A 24,798-nucleotide genomic window follows, 5' to 3' on the forward strand; every position below is an offset into this window, starting at 1 on the left:
ACAGGGCTGTGGATGTGGATGTGGATGTGAATACAGATTTGGTTGTTGACAGTGATTCTAGTAAGGAGAAAGATTACCACATTAAATACAAGAGAGGTGAAGGCTTGCATAATAAAGGAAAGAAGACCTACCAAGAGTCCTCTTTGGATCCAGATCCACATCCTGAGATTCATTCTCCTCAATCAGGTGATATCCCTTCTCCTCCATCTGATTTAGACCTTCCAATTGTTGTTAGAAAGGGGAAAAGAGCTTATATTAATCCTATAGCCCAGTTTGTTTCCTATGATGCTCTTTCTCCTACAGGTCTTGCCTTTATTGCAGCTCTCTCTACAGCTTCTATTCCCAGGAATGTTACTAATGCTATGTCTGATCCAAAGTGGAGACAAGCTATGTCTAAGGAGATGATGGCTCTTGAAAAGAACGGTACTTGACAATTGGTGGATCTTCCCAAGGGACATGTCCCAGTTGGATGCAGATGGGTCTATACAATCAAGTATAAATCTGATGGTACTGTTGAGAGATACAAAGCAAGGCTAGTCTATGGGATTGACTATCAGGAGACATTTGCTCTTGTGGCTAAGCACAACTCTATAAGAGTTCTTTTATCATTGGCTACCAATAAAGATTGGCCATTATATCAGTTAGATGTGAAGAATGCCTTTCTTCATGGTGACTTAGAAGAGGAAGTGTACATGCAAACCCCACCAGGCTTCAAAATACCTTCAGTTGAAGGGAAGGTGTGTCTCCTCAAGAAGGCACTATATGGATTCAAACAGTCACCAAAGGCATGGTTTGAGCGCTTCCGACAGGCTATTCTGAAGAATAGATATTCTCAGAGTCAAGCTAACTACTCTCTTTACCAAGCGGGGCAATGGTACCATCACAGCCCTCATTGTCTATGTTGATGATATTGTAGTCACTGGAGATGATATGGCTGACATAGATAAACTGAAAATCTACTTGGCTAAACAGTTTGAAATCAAAGATCTGGGTCCCTTGAAGTATTTCTTAGGCATTGAAGTATCAAGGACCAAGAGAGGAATCAACATATGTCAACAAAAGTATGTGCTTGATTTGCTGACAAAGACAGGGATGTTAGGCTGCAAACCAGCAAGTTCTCCAATTGAGCAGAATCACAAACTAGGAGAAGATTGTGGTCCTCCTCTTGTTGATGCGGGAAAGTACCAAAGGCTTATGGGAAAGAGCTTATTTACCTCTCTATGACACGCCCTGATATCTCTTATGCTGTGGGAGTGGTGAGCCAATTCATGCATGCTCCCTAAGAGTGGCCACTTGGATGTTGTGTATCGCATTCTCAGATATTTGAAGTATTCTCTAAGGAAAGGACTGTTGTATGCAAGGGACAATCACTTGAGAGTGGAAGGCTTCACTGATGCCGATTGGGCTGGATCCATTACAGACAGAAGATCTACCTCAAGCTATTGTACCTTTGTGGGAGGTAATTTGAATACATGGAAAAGCAAAAAACAGCAAGTTGTAGCCAGATCTAGTGTAGAGGCAGAATTTAGAGCTATGGCTCATGGAGTGTGTGAACTCATATGGTTGAAAAGGCTTGTTTAGGAACTGGGATTTGACACTGAAGGCCCTATGAGACTCTACTGTGATAACAAGGCAGCCATCAGTATTGCCCATAATCCAGTGAACATGACAAGACCAAGTACATTGAAGTGGATCGATACTTTATCAAGGAAAAGATAGACTCAGGCTGCATTTGTACTCCTTGTGTGAAGACTGGTGACCAACTAACGGATATCTTCACTAAGTACTCTCCTGTGCAAGCTAGGAATGCATGACATTTATTCTCCAGCTTGAGGGGGAGTGTTAGTGTTGTTAGAACTCATGTGATAAGGGTAGTTTGGGAACTAGTCTTATATCTAGTTGCACTATTGTGTATTTTCTACTTTTTACCTTTCTTACCTTTTACCTCCCTAGGGAGGTGTATGTAATATTCTCAAAGTCTATTAATGAAGTAATATAGGTATGGAGAGCTATCTCTCACAACACACATTCTACCAAAATATTGTTCTCCTTCTCTCGTCTCCTTCCTTCTACCTCTTCTTCTTCCTGCTCTCTTACTTACTTTCTTAACCTAAAATCCAACTTGGATTTCATATTCGAATGAACCTCGTAATCATAAGAAAGTAGGGTTTTTAGCTATGGGCCTAGCACCAATGGACGATTTGACCGACCCGGCTCCTGGCACGACATTTGCAACCGGCGGGGATTTCCAGATATATTACTCAAGAGAATCGACAAAATACACATATAAGTGTCCTCTTATAAACACGTTCTTAGAGATGCAAAATGCATACATGGTATGGCATATGGTTCTCCACCAAGTAATTAAAACCTAAACCTTGAAACAAGAAAAAAGAACTACTTGTAAACTAACTAAACCTAAATAACTGGAAGAAAGTTTTCCACAGAAATTGGGAACCAGGAACATCATTCACATATTAAGCCACTAAATACTAAGAATCAAAAGGCGATTCATCGGCAAAACCCAAAAAATATATCTGTACTAAGTTACCAAAGCCCTCTCTACAAAAGAAGAAGAAGCACATAATTGTAGACTAGACAGTCCTAACAACTGCATCTAGGTGCTGGAATAATCATTTTAGATTTCCTCACATTGTTGGCCCACTTGAGCCTGCGAACGCTACAGATATGGTAGCAAACAAAAAACCTTGGTAAACATACAAATGGAAAGGTTGTCATCTCCAACATTGATTTTAATAATTTGTGCTTTGGAGGCCATTTAAGTGTCGGGAACTATTCATCTTGTATCATAAGTTTTAGTTGCCTTACATGCAAAAATAGGAGAGATGGAAAGGAAGACACTGTGCAGGTCTGATTATTCGTTGCCCAGAGACACCAGAAATAATTAAGCTCATTGGTCACCAAAGACAACAAGACTCAATTGAAGCAAATTTTTCTTACTGGTTGGGATTCCACTGACCATTTGCTATGTTGGATAGCTCCCCCCAACCCCACTTCAAAAAAAAATTCCCGGGTAATAAAACTATGGAGGTTCGGCAAATCTAATGTGTGAATTCATGTCCCTGGCCGTTACCAATTCATTCTCTATGCATAAAAACCATTTCCAGATTTAGAATGGGCTCACTCCTGCAGAAAAGGGCAGAACCCACTATCGTCCGCAGATAGGTCGAACCCATAGAATACAACCTGGGGAAGAATTCTAACTGGTCTAATATTTTGTGTATGCCTAGGACACACAACAAATTGTTGTACAGAGCCCTACATAAATGCACATATTGGCAATTGAATTTGATGCATCAATTTATAGTTCCCTTAGTTTTGGTAGTAGGACTGTATTTCATCAGTGCATATGAATATTAGTTTGGTAGTAGGATTGTACTTCATCAATGCATATGCATCATTTGCAGCTTCTTCCCGTCTTGAAGTATTGGACGGAGATCACAGAGCTTGGCTCTGAGTTAGGAGCAATTTCAGGAGATTGAGGCTTTGCCTAAAGATTGGTCATTCCAGATATCATTGAGTTTCTTCTGCTGTTGGTTTCCAAAGCTAAAGAAATAAGGGCATCGACTTCCTCTAATATTGTGGGACCTGAGGGGCCCAGAGGCCTCAGACAGCATAAACCAGGGGCCCACACACCCAGAAACAATTGATAATGATGTCACCCTCTAGTCATGTTAAATAACAGCCCCACACTACAACACTGCTTCTTCCCCCAACCGTTTTGTAATTAAACTTTAAAAACAATAGCTGAATTTATTCAAGCAAAACTTAAACACACGAGTGAGCATATGGTTGAGGTGTGCAACTCGACATATAGGCAAGCCAGAAGGTCCACTATCTAATGGATGCTTCAGATTGGCCTTAAAACCTTTCCATGCGGCAATTAGAGGAGTATCACCTAATAACAAAGGGTGGGGGATCATCTCTATTACCCTACTTTAGCTTTGGCCAGGCAAATTATTTATGAAATTTTTACTTTTGGTCGAGGTGGGGGCGAAGCTCTTCACATGATTAGGGATATGTGAAGATGTACCATAAAGGTCTAGTAACTAACAGAAATACCAAACAAATAACTTGGGAAACACAAGGAGAGAGCATACATGGAAATGATTCTCTAGGCCTGGTTAAATAAAATTTTAGTAGCCACATCCAACATGTAAAGCATCATTATCGATATGACGGTATCAGTCAGCGTATAGGGAAGGTGATTTTAAGAGACGTAATTTATCGTACCAAAGAGACCCAAGATATGCTAAGGATAAGTGTGAAAATGGTCAAGAAATGCAAGGAAATTGATGTAGATTCAGCACCAAAATAAGCTTGTTTTATTAAGAATAAGTCTAGGATTGGGTTATATACGTGTTGGGCCTTGGATCCCATGGGTTTTCTATGTAATAAGCCACTTTTATGGGCCTAAAATATGGGTAATTAGATTGCATACAGGATTAGTTGTTTTAGTTCCATACAAAGTTTTATTTTGGTGTTTTTGTTCATAAATTGAACCGGTTCAACCAATGGTTCAATTTAAGTGATTTTAGTAGTTTTCTTTTAAATGTTTAGTGGGGCTAAATTAGGACTCTATTTGAGTCTATTTCAGTTTCCTAGTCAGTTTAAGCTACCTAATAAGTTAAAGATTGGGTTAGGCCTTTAATTTTTAGTATAGGAGTCTATTTTTGAGTCTTTTATATAAGTTTGTACGGGGGACCTGAACACGAATTTTGATATTAATGAAAAGCTTTTGCTGCTCTTCTTCTCCAACGAAGATTTTTGTCATGTGTTTGATCAAGGCTGGTGGGATCGGTGTTTGATCCGATTGACGCCTTGCGGTGGGAAGCTCGGGTGGTTCGTTGGTGGGATTGGTGTTTGATCCAATCGACACTTTGCGGTGTTAAGCCCAGATGGTTCTTTTGAAGCTTTCTTTTGGTGTTCTTCGTGCAAGATTCAATTTTTATTCAAGTTTCTTCATTCAAACAAGCTGCTGCCAAGGATTCTCTACAACAACAGTAAGTTTGAATCATCCCATCCCCAACCTTTCTTTTTCTAATCCTCTCACAGCCCAAACCCTAAGATTCCCCTTTTGTTTTCAATTTTCCCAATACCTAAATTCTGCCCAGACCAAACCAGCCAGCAAAATCCCTCCTTTTTCTCACCATAAGGAAAACTCGATCCAAGTTGCTTCCTCATCTGACCATCATAAACCCTAAAAATCCATCTTTTCCTTTTTTTTTTCAAAAACCCGAAACCCTAACTCTAACCCTAACCTTGCTGCCCATTTTTACACACCTACCTCCATCAAAACATCTCAAGACCTTCACTGATAGACTCCCCTACCTCAACTTGACATAACCCACACATCAAACCCTAATCCTAATTTCACCAAAAACCCTATTTTGACCTAGCCGATTCACCTGTTCATAACAGATCTTGGTTTACTGGCTCCTAGTTGGTCTCCTACCAATCTAGGACTACATTAGAAATGCTTAGAATACATGCAAAATACAATTTTGAAGCATAAAACACCTTATTATGCAATATCTAAAGATATATCAAGTACAAAAAGGAGAACAAAATATTAATAGTAAAAAATATACAAATTAAAAAAAAAAAATACAAATCAAAGAGGATGATGGATCTCATCCTCTTTGATCATATTTAATTCACAAAGCATATTATTAGCATTTTGCACAAGGAATCAAGGATTTAGTTCACGGTATCAGTCGTCAGCGGGTACTGATAAGTATTAGCCATATCGGGCCGATATAGGAACAAAACAGCACTTTTTTTAACCAAAAAATGGATGTCCGTACAATACCAATCCGATACTGATACCTAAAACCGTGCAAGGAAATCACAAATTTCAAAAACAAAAAATTTCCAGTTTTGGTTTCAAAGAAAAATAATACATTAAATGCTCAAATCCAAGCACTTAACCTAGTTTGATACAAGGATTTGAGTTGCTTTTATCTAATCTAGTGATGCATAACCCCAAAAAAAAAAAAAAAAAGATTTGACCTAAAACAAACCAAGATCTACAACTTTACCTCTTTTTGCACACAAACCTGTTTTGATACAAGATTTGAGCAATACAACGCTGAAACTAGTTGAAATGGTGAAGATTAGGGTCGTTTTTTATGCTAGATGAGTTCGCCCAACTCAAATCGAAAAGAAAATCAGAGTTTCCAAGGCCTTCAGTTTCTCTCGGTTTTGTATCTCACTCACGGTTTCTGTTTTGCAGGTTTAAAGGAGGCGTATCGAGTGTATCGAACCTGTATCGACCCATATTAGGCGATACAGGTAAGATATAATTTTGTAATGTATCATATATCAGTGCCTCTTGTTACAGACACGTATCAGTCGATACGGACAGATGCAATACTTGATTCCATGTCCATATCCATCATCCAAATATGAATTGAGATGGTCAAATAATGGGAAAAACAATTTGGAAGTATAAATAAAAAAGCAATAAATTAGATTGAAAAAGAAGCGTTCAAGAGCTATGTTAGCGTTATAGTTGCCACGGCGTCTAGGCGACCCAAGGCGTTGGAGAGGGTCCAAATTCAAGGTGACACCAGTTAGGTGATCAAGGTTTCCAAGGCACCTGGATGCTTAGCGTCGCCTAGGCGATGCCTTGACAACAACATCCTTCCACTCCAAAGATACTGAGACCCACTTTTAATAGATCTTCAGAGTATTAGGGCTGAGGACTTAGCTGTCATGTCTTATTTAAGTCTAACTTTGGAAATGATACAGAGAGATTACTCACATTGGCATCAACCACCCAGAATTGACTCCGTGCACTCTCAAAAGCAGACTCATTATTACCTAGCATCCTTTTCATGGTCTTTCTTGCAGCATTTACAACTCCTAATCCTGCACTGCAACATCACAAGGTAAAACATGTCTCAAAATCTTCTACCAGGAGCAGAAGGATATTACTTGAATTTCATCTGATACGTAGAAAAATAAAGTAATACAGTATACTTAGCATCCAATACAATTCAAAATTTATTCTTACAATTAACCATTAAATTCACATTGCTTGTGACAATTAGTGGAGGCCTGGTTTGTTTATACTCTGTCAAGCTTACTAGACCATGACTTCAACTTCAATTTGTATACTTAATTTCCATGAGTGTTAAAATATCTTGCAAACAGAGTGTAGTAGAGGGGAATGCTATATAAAAGTGTCAATAAAGAAGAGTAATGCAATCTGAAAAATCCAGATTATGAATCTCAGATGCAAACAAGCCAAATGATCAAATTTGTGATCAGATCTGAAATAAAGGAAGCAACTGCATTGTTAAGGGAAGAAATCAGATCAATGGAAGAAGAGGGAAAAGAGATGAGACCGATCTGCTTGGGAGGAAGAACAGAGAATTTGAGAACAGAAAGGAAGAGAAGAAATCAGGTATGGGATACCGATCACGTATGCGCTGCTCAGAAGCATTAAAACTCATCTCTTTTACTCAAAACATCTCCAATTGAAAGGTTATTACACATATAAAGACCACCTAAAATTGCTAAATTGACTCATAAAAAGACTCCCAATCACATTCACACATACTCAATAAAGTAAATAAAGTCAACAGAATTTTATCTAGCTATTAAGTATTCTAAGTATTCTAATTTAACTCAAACATTTAACTACTAATCCCATTACTAACTTTATCCTCACTTCATAAGCTTAGAAATTAGGCCCCTTACAATGAAAAACAAAAATAAAAGGCCTAACCTATAATATTACTACCCAAATGTCAATTTCAGTCCACTGGACTGCCACCAACACCTTATGAGCCTCCCAAGATTGGATGTAGGCCTTTATACAGGATTAATGCCTAATGCAACTGCATCAGAGAGAGTCATTGCTCGACATGGAAATGAAAATGAAAGAAGTACAAAACCTACACCTTCCAAATAAAACTTATACATCTACATTCTTGAACTCCCTCAACATAATGGGTCACTCGGGAAAAGCCCGCCAATCTCAAATATAGCTTTGTAATGATGCTGGACTCCTTGCTTAAAATTCTTTTGTTCTCTCTTTAATCTAGAGAGACGGAGTCAACTGAACACAAACTATACCGCCTGGCGCGAGGCAACAATGCTTGACTAGGAGAATAGGAAAGACTTGGTATATAATCCATGCCTTCGTTCTGGCTACAGTCCATTAGCAAGCGAGTAGGGGAACCGTTCCTCGCCTTGTTCTGGCGCACGCCTTACTCAAATAGGGGCGGAAGGACTTTCTTCTTGGTTTAGAGTTGGGCTAAGTAGCGCCTTTACGTCTAAGGGTGCTTGAGCGCCTAGCGGCTTGCTTTTTGGCCGCTTGCGAAGAAAGCCCCTAACCTAGGTTGGGTGCTCAGAAAAGCCCCAAAAATGGGAACTGGACCGTTTTTGGCAATATTCATTCTCAAATGAGGATTGAAGAGGACAATCTTGTGAGACTTTAATCCTCCCTGGGTGAGCGAGGTAGAGTTAGATTAGAGGGAGGGGGACTGCGAACGTCCGTCCCATGAAGCGCCAGGGAACCATTCATTCCTCCCGGGCTGGGCTCTCACGTGTCCGGGATCCGATCAGATCAACCAGGGACCGGTTTACAGAACAAGGAGTGTTGCAAGGGCCAGGAGATTGATGGTGATGTTGTACAAGGGCATGGACCATACAGTCTGCTGTCAAATCTGGATAAATTTTTAGATGCTATTATAGTATGCCTTATTCTATGTTTACCCGTATTGCTACTGAAAGAAAAAAAGTGGAATATTATATGAGAAACAGAAAAGAGGAAAACACCCACAAATTATATGGTTATGCTTTCATGGGACATGGGAGGACATAATGAAACATAAAAGGGTTTACTAGAAACATCCTGATGAAGGGCAGCCGAACAACAAGGAAGAGGTGGCAGGAAAAAGTCTAGGATTCACTAGGGAAGTAGTAAGAAAATTAGCAACTGATAACGGTACTCCTGAATTGTAACTTTGACAACGAAGAAAGAGAAGAGAACAGAGGGGCTGAGAAAGGAACAGAATCACTGCAGAAGAGAGAGAGATCATAACCTAAAATGGACACAATGAGCACAACTCACACAAAACAACATTTAACCAGTCAATTTTTAAATAACCATAGGAGTTACATCCATATAGAAAGACTCTATGTACTAAAAATGTACACATCAAGCACTCCATGACTTAAAAACGTAAACAAAATTCGTCTTCCTGGACTATATAATCGAGCATTTGTAATGGAACCCACTGAAATCGTAAGCCCACACACAGCATGAAAAAGCCACTCTTTTTGACTAGCGACAACTCACATTCATGGAAGAAACAGGTTTCCTAGTAACCATGGATGACCGTGCTTTTGCAATAAGAAGGCACTAATCAGTAAATGAAACAAGTGTTAAAATGCATTACTTAAAGATAAGATGGATTCTAAAAGAATATGTAGGGACAAATCAAATATGAGGCTACAAGTGTAGCAAAGTAATGGCTTTTCTTCATAAAAGAAATGTCTAATGACTTCCGGCTCGAGATGTAGGACAAGTATCATACCTTCCAGCACCAGCAACAACTATCTTTTGCTTCGGGAAGTCTATCATTGGCCTTCCTTGTGCTCTTACAGCTCCTAAAAGACCTGCTACAGCAACCCCCGCTGTACCCTGTGAAGTATATAAATATTAAATCACATTTCTAGTTATGTTAGATGATAACAGTATTTAATGATATTGTCAACATATAAATTGGCCAATCCATAGCTTGGCTTGCCGTCGAAACAAGCAGCATGGGCATGGCGCCATATACCTTTCCTTTTCTGTACTTCAGTAGGAACATACATCTTTGATTACTTACTTAAAAGCAAGTTTAACAAGGTGGACAAGCAAACTGCTGCAGGGTCCTTAAAGGAAACTTGCCTCAAATGCATGAACAAAATCTTGAAGCACAGATTGCAATCCTTTCAAAGAATATTCTATATATCCATGAAACGAAAATGTCAAATGTTCACATAAAAATTACAGCATGAACTGCTAAAAAAGTTTGTGTTGGCTGAAACATGATAGTTCTCATAATTGAGCGGAGAATGAGAAATTGGAAGCTTTACACCAATATTAGACTCTATTGACTCCATGTGTTCCTTAGCATTTCAGTAAGTTTCGGAAGCATGCACAAGTGTCAGTGTGTTACCGAATTTCTCAAGGTTCTCATAGTATTGCTCACACATCATGAGAGTATCTAGTTTCTTAGGTTTCAATGTTTTCAACCAAGTTTAAAATAAAAGAACACTGATATTTCCACCCATAATACATCGATTCCTATTTCTAGGCGTTATTGTCCAAAGGTGCCCCCATAGCGAAGGCTTCAAATAATATAAGACTCATGATTCAGGCAATCCAATCTTCCGTGTGTAAAGAGGAAGCCCCCAAAAAAGGTTTTCCAAAAATGGGTGATCAAAAGATCAAATCACTATGCGTATCTTGGTGGCCGTTACTTTTGGTGGTGTTTCTTTTTGGCTGACTCCTCTTCCTGTTCTATTGATCAGAAGCGTCCAACAATCAAACCAAAACTCTTAAGGGTCTATGATCAATGGAACTTTTGGTTTCACCTCAAAGGTAAACTAAAAGTTCTAACTTTTGGTTTATTCCACTTTCAAGCTGCCTGGATCAAACATCCTGAATTCCTAAGCTTTGTGGCTTCTTCCTGGAGTTCTATCCAAGCTGACAACCTTATGGTCAAGATCAATGGCATCTCTTTTTTAAAAAAATTGGAATGCTCGTGTGTTTGGAAGAATTGATGCCATTAAGAATGATATACTGAACCGTATCCAATTTCTGGAATCCTGTGAACCTTCTGTGCACTCCTTGAACCTTTTAAATGATGCTTATAAATCCTTTAAAATGATTCTGGATGCAGAAGAACTTTTCTGGGTACAAAAGTCCCGACAATTATATATCTCTGAAGGAGATAGAAACACCCATATCTACCATTGTATTGAAAAACAAAACCTCCGAACTCACCGGATCTGTACCATCAAAAATGGTGGAGGCCATATTATCACAAACACCCCCAAAATTGCTCACCTCTTTGCAAACCATTTCAAAGAGATATTGACAACATCTAATCCCCTTGACCCATCCTTTGTGGAATACCTTTTCAAACCGATCCCCAATTCCTCTTCCCTACCCACTCTTACTTCTCTCCCCTCAGTTAATGAAATAAGAAATGCTGTGTTCAGTATTGGGGCTATGAATGCACCTTGGATTGATGGGATCTCTGCAGGGTTCTACCATCATTGTTGGGACATCGTAAAACCTGAAATCATTAAATTTTTCCACAAGTTCTTCTCTTCCTCATCCCTCCCCTTTGGTATAAATCATACACTACTTGCCTTAATCCCTAAGAAAGAGACTGCCAGTAGGGTAGAAGATTTGCAGACCTATTAGCTTGTGCAATGTCTAGTATAAAATCCTTACCAAAATCATGGCTAATAAGCTCAAACACTTCTTACCAAAAATCATTTCCCCTTCCCAATCGGCCTTTATCAAAGGTCGTAAAATCTTGGACAACATCATCATTGCTCAAGAGATCTTCCATTTCTTAAAAAAAAAAAAAAGAGAGATAAACAAAGTTACCTTGCCCTAAAGCTCGATATGTCCAAAGCTTATGATAGAATTGAATGGGGTTTCTTAAAGGCCCTGTTTAAATTCTTAGGGTTCGATCAGAAATGGTGTGACCTCATCTCCGCCATTCTTCAACGTTCCTTTTCCATCAAACTTGAGGGGAGTTGTTTCGAATTCTTTAAACCTACTAGAGGACTATGACAAGAGTGTCCCCTAAGCCCATATCTGTTCATAATCACTATGGAATGCCTTTCCAGGAGCTCAACCTCTTTATTGGAATTAAAATTGCTCGAAGAGCTCCTGAGATCACCCACCTTCTTTTCGCTGATGATACCCTTCTTTTATGCCGGGCAACCCTTGAGGATGTCAACACCCTGAAAGCAATCCTCAACCTTTTTGAATCCTTATCTGGTCAACAGTTACAAGTCTAAAAGTGGGATTTTCTTCAGCAAGAACACTCTGGCATCTATATAAAGTGAGATACAGAGAACTCTTGAAATACCTGATATGGAGGACAACTCTAAATACCTAGCTAGGCACCACCATTTTTCCACACCGATCCAAGAAAGTCACTTTATTTCCCTTGCTAAACCGGGTCCAAGCAAGACTCTCCAATTGGAAATGTAACCTTCTCTCACAAGCTGGTTGAACTGTGTTGATCAAATCAGTACTCAACTCCATTCCTACATACCAGATGTCCTGTTTCCTTTTCTCCAAATCTATTTGCTCTAAACTGGATTCCATTAGTGCAGTATCCTGGAAAGGCCAACCCATGAATCACAAAGGATACACTCCAATCTCTTGGGGGAAAATCTGTAGACCTAAAAGCGAAGTAGGAATTGGCCTTAGATCTCATTGGAACCATAACAAAGCTCTTTTTGAAACTTACCTGGAGATTAATCAATAATCCAACTAGTCTATGGGCCAGAATTCTAAAAACCAAATATTTCCCAACCACATCCCTCCTCAATCCTCTATCCAAATTTACCACAGGCTCCTGGGCCTGGAACAGCATCCGAGCGGTTCTCCCCATCTTCAGGCAACTGCTTCGATGGCGCATTGTCACTGGAACCAATATCAGCATGTGGTCTAATCCCTGGATCCCACTTCCAAATGGAAATTATTTACCTCCATCCTTTCAACCAAATCTGCATTATACTTCGGTTAATGAGATTGATAGAGAGATCTTGGAATACCCTTTTATCTGTTCCTTATTTTCCAATCGATAAGTCGATCCATCCTCTCAATCCCTCTCTCCCACCACCCTCATGAGGACAAACTCTTTACCACAATATCAAAATCTGGTATTCCATCTACCAAAAGTGCTGCAGCTTATTTGGCTACTGATAATCAGCCAAATCGACAAAGGAATTCACTATGGTCCAGGATCTAGAGAATAAAAAGTCCACCCAAAATTCAAGCTCTTTCTATGGAAGGTTCTTAACGAAAGAGTGGCAACTGGAGACAAACTACAATGGATAGATTCTACTTCCGCCTTTTGCCCAATATATCATGAAGGAACTCAGACACCATGGCATATCTTCCTGTCATGCCCCTTCTCAAAAAGAGTTTGGGCAGCAGGCCCTATGGGATTCGAACAGAATACCTTCAAGGACACAATATACAAGATGCCTTCTCACAACTGATCTACAACTCTTCCATTTCCAAATCTGATGGAGATAGACTTCTTAGTATAGAAAGCATTACTCTATACTTCATTTGGCAAAACAGGAACAGTGTAGTGTTTCAAAATCACAAGACCCATCCAACTACAATTCTTCAGCAGACACACAGGTGGGTTAGTGATAACCAACTCCTATGTGTCGTGGAGGAAGATGCCCTCCTTTCAATTCATCACAACAGCAAATCCCACCCACTATTGAGTTTTACCTGAACCTGGACACAAGGTTCTAAGACTCGGGTCTCGGTGGCATCTCGGCCAAGCCAGAAACCAAGTCGAGTCGAGATCTCGGCGAGTTGGTGCAATTTTTTTTTTTTGACTCGGACCCCCAACTCGGTGGGTTTTACACATATTTTGGGTCTGACACTTGGTATCCAGCCTATTTCAGGCCATTTAAACACAATGGCATGCCCAGATTTGCCAAAAAACAAGTCCAAATATGAGTTTTACTTTGGACCATAGGTTGGTAGGCGATGAGTCATACTAAAACAACCTACTCTACATATAATTTAGTAAAACATAGCAAATTAGCACTTGAATCTCACTTCAAACAATGCAATCCACCCAAGATTTGAAAGAAAGAGGAAGAAAATTGAGGGAGAGAGCTGTTTTCCCCTTTGTTTAGAGAGCTATGGACAGAACTAGCAAGATTTCCGAGTTCTGTCTCTAAGCCTCTTTTAATAAAAGGGGCACATGGGTCAAATGGGCATTAAAATGGGTAAAAAAAGTGGGTTCTAACCCGAGATCTCGGCGAGATTGAATTTTTAACACTAAAAAAAAACTGGAAAATAAATTCAAAAAGTGAATCATTTGGCTGTACCGAGACGATACCAAGATCTCGCCGAGAAAGTGTAGATTTATAATGCGTATGGCATCTCATCTCGAGATTTTCGAGAACCGAGAAACTCGCCGAGTCGAGACGAGTTTCAGAACTATGCCTGGACACTATGGAATCCACCATTATAATCACAGATGGCAGTTTTGACCCCACCTCAAAAAAAGGGGAATGGGGATCCGTCATTATCCACAAACATGAATTATATGCATCATCAATGAACTCTGGAATTGCAGGGACAGCACAGGAAACGGAGATCAGAGGACTCAAAGAAGGAATTGAAAGGGCAGTTCTACTGGAATGCAGGAAACTGATTATCTGGACTGATTCTGAGGAGCTGAAGAACTGGTTAACACACGCAGATGATCATCCTTGGCCATGGGAACTCTACCCTTTACTTTTTGATATCCAGACCTTTTTTAAGTTATTTCAGTCTGTAAACTTAATTAAACAGCCTAGATACCTCATCCAGCCAGCACACAATCTAGCACAGCATGCTAGAGCATATCAACTACCTTCGCATCGTATGTCTGACAATATTTCAATAATGTTTTAATTCAAGGTTTTCTTTCATAAAAAAAAAGAATCCCAAAACTGGGAATCGAGTGTACATCCAAAGGGTTTATACAAACCCTCAAAACTTCAAAGTCATCTTCTGGTTGGATTGAATACAAAGATCACTCTTCACAGCCACCAAAACAGAACATGCCGCCAGTAAATTAAGAATAAAATTGCAGTAGATGGAGTCCAGAAGCATTATAACTCCAAGTAATCAATAATTCTGACAGTAGAGACCCTAGTTTATCATATAATTCCCATAACTAGGGTCTAGATCAAGATATTAAACAGCATAGGTTGCTACAAGCTTCAACTGAGAACTTAAAGGCATATTGTTGTATCTTGGGGTTTGGATGCATCTCTTCTCCAGCCTCCTGACCCGCTTTCCTAGGACTTGAGGTTTGTATAGTTCCCCCCCCCCCTTTTTTACCTCTTTCCCCTCTGGGGTTTTGGTAATGAATTTTTTATTCACAAAAAAGGAAAATTTACACATGCCTCCCCTGAGGTATCGATTAATTACCGATTCACCCATGACGTTTCACTATTTACACATACCTCCCCTACTTTTCAAAATATTGATTAAGTTAATCCAGTCCATTAACTTGGGACTAAAAACATTAGAATTTTTACTATACTAACCATACTGCCCTTCATTATAAGCAAAACCTCTTCTTCCATTCTTTTCTACTGTGAACCCTTCCCAAACCGAAAGGAAAACTGCGCCCTAACAGCTCCACACCTCCCAGGCGACCACCATTCTTGCCGCTGCACTAAACCCAACCACCAATGGCTTCTGGCGACTGGGATAATTTTAGGGTTTGATTGTGTGAGACTGTATTCTTGTGCAGAGAAGGGCTTCTCCTCAGTTTGTTCTTGCTCCTCAGAAACTTCTTGCATGTTCAGAACTATATGGTATGTAAATTCAACTGAAAAGGCCTTCTAGAAACGAAACTTTCTACAGTTACAGTACCATTTTGTGGATCTTCACCATGATTCGGGGCCTTACAAAAGAAATGTCCTTTGTTCTGTAACTTGTGTTCGAGACAGAGTGTACCTTCACCTGATGGCATTCAATGGGAAGTTCCCATTGAAGACGAATCTATAAATAAGGCCTTCCCAACTTTGTTCTATATTTCGTATTAACCCTAGCTGCTCTCGTTTTTCTCTTCTCCGATCTTTCGTTTTACTTCGAAGGAACAATGGCAGAAGTTCAGATGGGAGACACGGAAACCTCTGCTTTCCAGGCTGAGATTAACCAGCTTCTCAGTTTGATTATCAACACATTCTACAGCAACAAGGAGATCTTCCTTCGTGAGCTTATTAGTAATTCCTCTTATGTGAGTTTATATTTTCATTGTTGCCATAATTATTCTTCGATTTTTTACTGGGATTTTTTTTTTTAGATTTTAGGGTTTCACTTTGTTGATTTTTTATTTGGTTTTGATAATGTATTTGGAATCTGGAATGAACAGGCGCAGGATAAGATCAGATTTGAGAGTTTGACGGACAAGAGTAAGCTCGATGGACAGTCGGATCTTTTCATCAGGCTTGTTACTGATAAAGCCAACAAGACCTTGTCGATCATTGACAGTGGCATTGGGATGACCAAAGCTGGTAAGTAATGTGATTCATTCCAATGGTGTACTCTAGAGTATGAATTTTTTCTTCTGGGTTTGATGTTGTAGTCTTAGTTGAAGTGATAATACTTTCTTCCTATTTACTGTAGATTTGGTAAACAATTTGGGGACAATCGCTAGGTCTGGCACCAAAGAGTTCATGGAGGCCCTGCAGGCTGGGGAGGATGTGAGCAGGATCGGTCAAATTGGTGTGGGTTTCTACTCGGCTTACCTCGTTGCTAAAAAAGTCCTTGTGACGACCAAGCACAATGACGACGAGCAGTATATTAGGGAGTCCCAAGCCGGTGGTTCATTCACCGTTACCAGGGATACTGGAGAGCAGCTAGGCAGGGGAACTAAAATTACTCTCTAACTTAAGGAGGACCAGGTTTGTAATCTGAGATTTTTTTTTATGTAAAGCTTTTTCCGCCATTCTTATTTCATCTGGTGCTGTTGAATCTGTAATCGTAACGATTTGATTCCTTTCGCAGATGGAATACTTGGAAGAGACAAGGATAAAGGATCTTGTGAAGAAGCATTCTGAATCCATCAGCTATCCTATCTATCTCTGGACAGAGAAGACCACCGAGCAAGAAAATCCAAAGGCAAATCTAAAACACTCTTACCAGTTGGATGATTAGCCAATTGGATGATTTAGTCACCGTAGGCGGGGAAGAAGAGTTGCAGTTGAAGAACAGATGTTCACGTGCAAGATGTTCTTTTTTGGTGTGGTTCAACGGTATATTGGCTACTACCCTATCAAGGGTATATTGGTCCTAAAATTTCTAAAACACACCTACCGTTTTTGTCACTAACGTGAACAATTAACAGACTGGATTAACTTATTCAATATTTTGCAAAGTAGGGGAGGTACATGTAAATAGTGAAACGGCATGGGTGAATCGCTAATTAATCGATACCTCGGAGGAGGCATGTGTAAATTTCCCAAAAAAAAAAAAAAGGAACTTCAAACCAGAATCTAATGAACCAGATTTTCAGAGGAGCTCTGATACCATGTAATGCCTTAGAGAAGCAAGAGAGAGAATGAGGGAAAGAGTCAATAGGAAGAAGAAGGGGGTCAGGAAATAGAACAGAATAGTCTCTATCGCCAAGTCCACTCTATATTAATAACAAGAATAAGATAGTTACTGTTACACCCGTACCCCAACCACACTAATATATAACCAACCATAGGAGTTCACATGTGACCCTACACCTAACTATGCCCGATTGTTCTCCCCACATGTATGAGAATACCCCTTATAAAGACCCCACTTCAACTGGAGACCTATATGCACAAATAACCCCTGCGGATTAAGCAGAAGAAGCCTGCAGACAAAGTGCTTCATCCGCAGCCACTTTGTCCGCAGAGGCCAGAAACAGCCTGGTTTTATGTTGTGGCTTGGGCTTGAGCCCAAGGTCAAACCCCAACCTAACCTATGGTCATTTATGTCCTAATGGACCTAGCTAAACCCTATGACTAAAACCCTACACCCCTTTTGGTGTCCCAAGTGTTTAAAACATGCTTTGGACATTAAATCACCCCCCAAACAAACACACCCTTAACCACTTAGCTAAATTAGGACAAACCCCATCTCTTCCTCATTTCTCTCATTTGTCCAAACCCTAAAGAAGAGAGAAAACGTGGGAGCTAAGGAAGAGAAGGAAGAAGGCGAGAGGAGGGGAGGTTCCAACCTCTACTTGAGCCATACTTGAGCTCACCTCACTCCCTAACCGGCTGCCCTCCATCCTAGGACCTTGGAGTTCGTGGAACTTGAAGCTTGGAGCTCCAATTTCAGCTTGAGAACTCATCCTCTTGCTGCCCCTTGACTGAATCCCATTGTAAGTCATCAACCCTACCTAATTTCTATGCATTTCCTTAAAGAATACATGAAGAAGTTGACCAATCCATGACCAAACCATGGGGCTTTGTATCCTAAATGGTTGAAAGACTCTATTGAATGCTGGAACCATCAATTGATAGCTTTGGAGTGACCCAACCCCAATCCCCAAGCTTTAGATATATTAGAAACCCCATTTTTGGAAATCCAACTTGGAGATTCTTGTGGTTTGGGAACTAGAATCCATTTTGAATCTAATTGAAATGAGAAGTTATGTTTATCATCACCTTGGAAGGCCAATGGCACTCCCCAAATGACCTCCCTGCAGCCCCTTGGCCTTGAGCCAAGGCTATGCTCAAGGAATAGCTGAAAACAGCTTCTGTGTGCCTGGGACGAAGCTGCAGGAGGAGTACTCCGTCCGCTGCCTCCTTCGTCCGCTAAGGCCAAATTCTTGCTCTCTACGGACGAAAGCCTGCGGATGAAGTACTTCATCCGCAGCCATTCGTCCGCTGTGAACAAAAACAGAACAGAAACTCTGTTTGGCTCTGGGCCTTGACTCCAGACCCTATCTCACCTATTGTACACCTGTGTCATGATGTGTTAGGGTAATCTACTGTGATCGTGAGAGCGTACGTGCACGCGGGACCCAAGGATATGTACAACGATTTATGAGTGGATCAAACACTTGGAAATATTTTGTGGAATGTTTCTCATTAGGCATGTGTTAGGATATGTATGTGGTGTGATTACTATGCAAGTCATGTTTTATAGATTAATGCCATGATGATGATATATGATTATGATTTATTGGCTGGACTTCTAATTTGGAACATATGTTAAAGAGGATGTATGATTATGTGATATGATTGAGTGATGGAATCCAAGTGCCGTAAGTGGGCGCCGGACTTGTGATTGCCATGTGAGTGATGTGAGGTAAACTATGTAATTTAATGAATGCTATGTGTATGTGATTGATGGTGGGTGGTGACCGGCCGACCGGTATCTCGGTATCACACTCGCTATCCTATTATTATCTCGTGTATGGGTGTAAGCTAGAGGGGACGAGAGGATAGCCGGGCCACCGTGTTTGGCACTATGGACTCGAGCTCTAGGCTACACTTGTACACTTTTATGCATTGTAGTAGTTGCTTGCTGGTTAGGTTTTGACATGCCCAGTACTACGACCCTTACTGACAGGGGATTAGGTGTCGGGCAAGCCCATGGGTTCCGACCGCGTTTTCGGGGTGACCCACAAAGAAGTTCAGGCGCCGACAGTATATCGGGCTGAAAACTAGGACGGGGTTTGTAACGGGGGTTTGTGGAAAACCTAACAGGGTCCGGTCTAGCAAGCTCCCAACATAGTATGGGTTTGACATTGTCAGTATGCCATCCGGACTTTGGGCACCGTTGCCAACAATGCTATCTATTCTATAGTAGTACTTGACCCGACTTAGAATCTTGTTGCTAGGGGAAAAATAAACAAATGCATTCATGCATCATATGTGATGATAATATTTCAGCATGCATTGATATTGTATCTATTGTTGTATGGATGTGTGTGGTTTGATGCACTCGCGGGGCTTGTGGAAGCTCATCCCTCGGGAACCTATGTTTTTAGATGTGGATGCAGGACATGCTGTGGAGACTAATGAGCAATCTTGCTGACCGTATCTGGCTGGGATCGATGTTTGGCGAGATCCTGGTTGGACACTCATGCTCGGTGAAGATATTTGTAATGGACCCGCTGATGAGTATAGTGTCGATGATCACGCTTGTGAGATGGATGTTCAGGGAGAGTAGTGACGTGGGCTGAAGGCCCTATGATTTGGATTACTGTTTTTAACTTGCTTCAGGAATGTTTGGATGTTTGTAACTAATTGATGGCGGACTTTTACTTTATGCTTTACACTGTTGACCATATGGATTTAGTACTTATTATTGGTCGGGCATTTGATGGAATTTCGTATAAATAGATTATATGTTATCATTTAGAAATCCTTAATCTTATGTTATTATTAATCTTTATTCTTCCTCTGCGACTCTGAACCTTATTCGTGATCCTATCTATCCGGGAATGGTGAACATGCCACTGCAAAGCGTTGATTCTGTGGTTTAGTGTGGAATACAGGGGTATTCCCGTCACATTTCCCTTGTCTCGGGATAGGGGTGCGACAGTTACACAATGCGTGAAGGCAAAGCCTCCTAATCAGAGTAGGAAAGCACCATCTAGTAATCTAGTTACAATAGGAAAGTAGAAACAAATAACTAAGTAAACTAAACTACTTAGTAAAACAGCCCCACAGTATGGAGGTCTATCAGTCTATGGACACCCATAGACCCCCAATCTAGATTAGTATTCCAACAGTGATCAAGTCGAGGGTGTGGCAAACTTCTCCAGCTGTCTTCTATGACAATCTTCCAAATAAGCACTGGTCCCTGTACTGCAAATCAACCCTACAACCTTAGAATTTTTTAAGTAGGTTTGTGTTTTATGTACAAGCCCTAGTGTAGTTTACAATCTATCTAAGAGAGTTTCTTCCCCCACCCCCTCTTCTCTTAATGCAAGACTTCTTGTCGATGAAGTTACGCATGATATCAGTTAGCGTAATGCTAATCAAACAAGCAATTATGGATTCTCTCACTATATCATTTGCTCCCTAAATCCAAGATCAAACAAACAACTTGATCAATTAGGATAAAAGAAATAGAACCTATTCATGTTCCAAGCCAAACTATTATACAAACTCATAAAGATGCATAGATTTATTATTCAACTCATACAATCTGAATGTACTATGAATGATAAGAAGCACACTGGTTGGCGGTTTTCCAGTTCCAACTACTATAGATCGAACCCTGGAACTAAGGCAAATGATGCAGGATGAGAAGGCACTCCTGCACATTGTGGATCCAACAACAACAGTATCTTTCAAACCAGCGACACATAAAGTTGCTTACCTGAACATCATCATTAAACATACGGTATGTATTTCTATAACGCTGCAATAACCTGAAGGCCCATTTACTCTGAAAGTCTTCAAACTGAGAAAATAAAAATCACATTACTATTTACTTTTGCAGATAATCATAAATAAAGTGTGCTCTTTTACAATATGTAAGTACAGCTAACTACCTGTACAATCACATGGGGCCAACGAGTAAAAACAGCTTCCATAAATTCATCAATAACTGAAAGGTACTCCTCGCCTTCAAGGCGGTGTTCTTGCAATCCCAGGTCTATATACAATCAAAAACTTGAGAAATCAAAAGAGGCAAATTCCATACTGTTATGCATACTCAATCACTTCAAATAGTTTGGATATAATAAAAAAGCCAAATAAATGGACAAAACTCCGCCGTTTGGAATGCAAATGACCTGATTCTTCTTTCTATGGTTAAAGGACTTGAAAATGTATATTTTCTATTAAGAAATCTCCAACCAGATTGTCTGGAAAATACTCGAAAATGACCTTGAATGTGATGGTTTTGTAGGTTGATTGGGAAATGACCGGCAGACTTAGGTAAGTTTTGGGACTCATCGACTGGTAGATCCTTGAGTCTGTTTTGTAGGGGAATCTGTTTTCCCAAGTGCTAGTGAGTATGGAAGTGTAGGCATCAAGAAGAGACAAGGTGAGGAATCATATACTGTAATGTACAATATCGTATGAATGTGTGTTTTACATATTTAAGAGCAAATATTACAAGATTCTTTACAGATAATTCTGTTTCATAAGATTTAATAGCTTTATGTTGAGATTGTAAGGGAATCATATTAGTATTTCTATATGATGTACATTGAAATGTATGAGCATGGTCATGTGTGTAATATAATGTATCAGCATAATATGGATCATCGAATGTTTTGACTTGTATGCATGATTAATGTGACAGAATCGTATATGTGTTTCCATATGAGGTGAATGATATGATGATAAGGCGTTATATGACAAGTTGTATGAATATATGTTTGTGTACAGGAAATGTGAGCATGTGAATAAGAAATGTAAATGTATGTACGAGTTACATGAACATGAGTACGAGTTATGTGAACAAGTGAACGAAATATGTGAAACAAGTGAATGAGTTTGATAATAGTAATATTATGAGAATATGACCTTGTGAATACCGTCTCTTTCCAATAGGAGATTATGTACTGGATGAGGTTTCTTATGAGCTAAGGACTCCGGTAAAATCCTGTATGTGGACGAGCTAAGGACTCAATAAAATCCTTTATGTGGACGGCCAAGGACTCGATAAAATCCTTTATGTGGACGGCCAATTACAAGTACGAGCCGTGTCATTCCTCTCCCAGGCTGCAGCTCTGGGATAAAGGGTTGAATAGGTGACACAAGACCAGGTTAAACTTTTTTACATGGTGCACAATCGGTATTTCACAATAATGGTTGGGACCTAACTAATAGTAAACTGTTGTATGAGTATTGGTACCTTTTGTTGAACACAAGCACTTGATTGTAATATATTGTGTTCCTCACTAAGTTGTTAGCTCATCCCCGTTGTATATACTTCTTTTACCGATGATGTGTTTAGAAGAGAGGTATGCACCGCTCCAGACCTCTTGTGTTGTGAGTGTATGAGGTGCACCAACTTAAGAGACAGAACTTGAGAGGAGTGTTGTGAGGAGTAGTTGATATGATGAGAGAAAGATAAATAACTTGTTGGTAATAAAGTTTTTGTTGAGTTATGTAACCCGATAAGGGTACTTTGGGTTTTTTCCTTTGTTATTTGTTTCTTTATTTCTCTCCTTAGCAATGATAGTTGGCTATGGAGGGTATACTTGTAATTCCGTCCTAATTAATGAAATCTATATAGAGGGGCTGAGGAGAGTCACAACTCACTCAAGCATTTCAGCTCTCATTCTCTTCTCTCATCTTCTAACAGTTTTAAATTTCCAGAGATGAGTAATACATGTTTTAATAGCCACCAGAGTATAAACATGTTTTGTCCTGTAATATATTTCACAACTCGGTTAATAGTCTTCCACTGTGAATGTTTGTGTGTATATGAGTTTTGACAAACGTTCATTGTGATGGCGATCTTTGATCGGCGCCCGTAAGGGCAGCATCTTTTACCCTGTCCGGGTTGGGATCGTCCTCTCCTGCCACCACGCATACTAGTAGGTACAAGACAAGAGGGAGGCTTATGAAGACCCAGCACCTCTCTTTAGTGTATCTACATTTTCCACAGTGGTCACATCTGAGTCGGTCTCTGTCATCCCCAAGGTATGGCCCTTAGCCTCTTCCTCCACCACGCCAATCACTTTGGGAGCTAGAGGAAAGTGTTGATCTCTCAAGGGAAGGTACAGTTTCCATGACTACTCTTCAGGTCTCCTCACTTTGCAAGTAGCTACATACTTCATCTAAAAATGGACGGGGTAACCGGCCCAAAATTTCCACCCGAATTGGCTCATAATCCGGGTGCAACCCGCCAAGGAGAATTAAAACACACTCCTTTTCAAGAATTCTATAGACCTTTACTTCATCTTCAGGATTGGGCAACTGGAGATCCCGATAATGATCATACTACTCCCAGAGACCAATAATAGTGTTATAATACTAAGAGATAGTCTTGTCTCCCTGCTTAATTGTGATAACCTTTTGAAGTGGTAGACCTTAGTCGAGTAACACACTTGGTCAAAAGACCTAGAGACACCATCCCAAATATCCTTGGCAGTCTCCTTTCTTATAAGCCTCCTACCAATCTCAGGTGTCATAGAAAATATCAACCAAGTAATAACGGTTGAGTTCTCGGTCTCCCATTTTGATATGTAGGATCAATTGAATGAGGAGCCTTAATGATACCAGTAATGTACCCTAACTTCCCCCCGACTCTGCAAGGATAATTTCACTGAATGTGACCAATCCAAGTAATTGGTGTTGTCCAACCTCACTATGGAAGTATGGATATCTGGGTGTTGGGATTTTCAAGTGCAACCAGACTGGGGTTGGTACCACTCAAACCACTGACCTCTGACATGATGTGTGAATAAACCAATAAAAATTGGTTGGATATCCAAACCAAATGGGAAGCACTCTCTACCCAAGAAATACTCCTTCCCAGTACTCAGAAAAATTCCAGCAATGGAGCAAACTATAAAAATTGAAGAAACTCAAATCATTCCATGCCAACTCACAAGACCCAGACAAGAGAACTCACCAACAAACAACAACTAGAAGCATCACACATAGCATTTCAGGTAAAAGATCGAGCAAAAAACACCAAGCTGGCAATACCTGTCAGTCCATGGGAAAAAGAGTTGTGATCCAACAACTCATACATTCAGTAATCAAGGCAATGGAGGGTGGAAAGGGGACCCTTGCGCGATTCCAACCAGCCACGGCCCACCTCCAACGGATGCTCGATGATGGAGAGAAAAGAACCCAAACACAGGGCTGACGGTAACTGGTCCTGCTCTGTCCCTGATTGATTTGATCTTCAAATGGTCAAACGTTCACATGGGAACCTCTCTTGGTGCTTCCTTGGTCTTCATCAAGGACTATATTATGGTATCTTCAAAGTTTTTACATGGCAGCCCCTTCCTTAGAACCCTTTTGTAACCTAGGGTTCTAAAGAGAGGGAAAGGAGGCGGAGAGCTTGTAGCGCAACTCTCAAAC

At 40.2% G+C, this 24,798-nt stretch overlaps 2 protein-coding genes across 4 annotated transcripts in view; one reads left to right on the forward strand and one right to left on the reverse strand.

Moving 5' to 3' along the window:
* The window catches only part of LOC122669090 (NAD-dependent malic enzyme 62 kDa isoform, mitochondrial), a 97,080-nt gene that overhangs the window by 36,637 nt on the left and 35,645 nt on the right, over window positions 1–24,798 (reverse strand). For all 3 annotated transcript variants that reach the window (XM_043865766.1, XM_043865755.1, XM_043865746.1), the window contains exons 7-10: window positions 21,300–21,403; window positions 21,125–21,208; window positions 9,573–9,679; window positions 6,788–6,899 (exon numbers count right to left, since the gene is read on the reverse strand). In XM_043865766.1, coding sequence (XP_043721701.1) covers window positions 6,788–6,899; window positions 9,573–9,679; window positions 21,125–21,208; window positions 21,300–21,403 — 407 coding nt within the window. The remainder of the gene's footprint in view (window positions 1–6,787; window positions 6,900–9,572; window positions 9,680–21,124; window positions 21,209–21,299; window positions 21,404–24,798) is intronic.
* LOC122669100 (heat shock protein 83-like) lies at window positions 15,877–16,924 on the forward strand. Its single transcript, XM_043865778.1, has 4 exons — window positions 15,877–16,046; window positions 16,182–16,323; window positions 16,436–16,713; window positions 16,817–16,924. Exons 1-3 carry the CDS (start codon window positions 15,909–15,911, stop codon window positions 16,696–16,698), a joined length of 543 nt encoding a protein of 180 aa, XP_043721713.1. The 5' UTR covers window positions 15,877–15,908; the 3' UTR covers window positions 16,699–16,713; window positions 16,817–16,924.

Source organism: Telopea speciosissima, chromosome 1 (assembly GCF_018873765.1).
Source record: "Telopea speciosissima isolate NSW1024214 ecotype Mountain lineage chromosome 1, Tspe_v1, whole genome shotgun sequence".
Classification (NCBI taxonomy): Eukaryota; Viridiplantae; Streptophyta; class Magnoliopsida; order Proteales; family Proteaceae; genus Telopea; species Telopea speciosissima.

Excerpts from the sequence above, each read along its gene's own strand:
- LOC122669100 (XM_043865778.1), top strand. The coding sequence starts at position 15,909 with ATGGCAGAAGTTCAGATGGGAGACACGGAAACCTCTGCTTTCCAGGCT. Across the intron at positions 16,047-16,181 it reads TTATTAGTAATTCCTCTTAT|GCGCAGGATAAGATCAGATT; the intron begins GTGAGTTTATAT and ends TGGAATGAACAG. Across the intron at positions 16,324-16,435 it reads CATTGGGATGACCAAAGCTG|ATTTGGTAAACAATTTGGGG; the intron begins GTAAGTAATGTG and ends TATTTACTGTAG.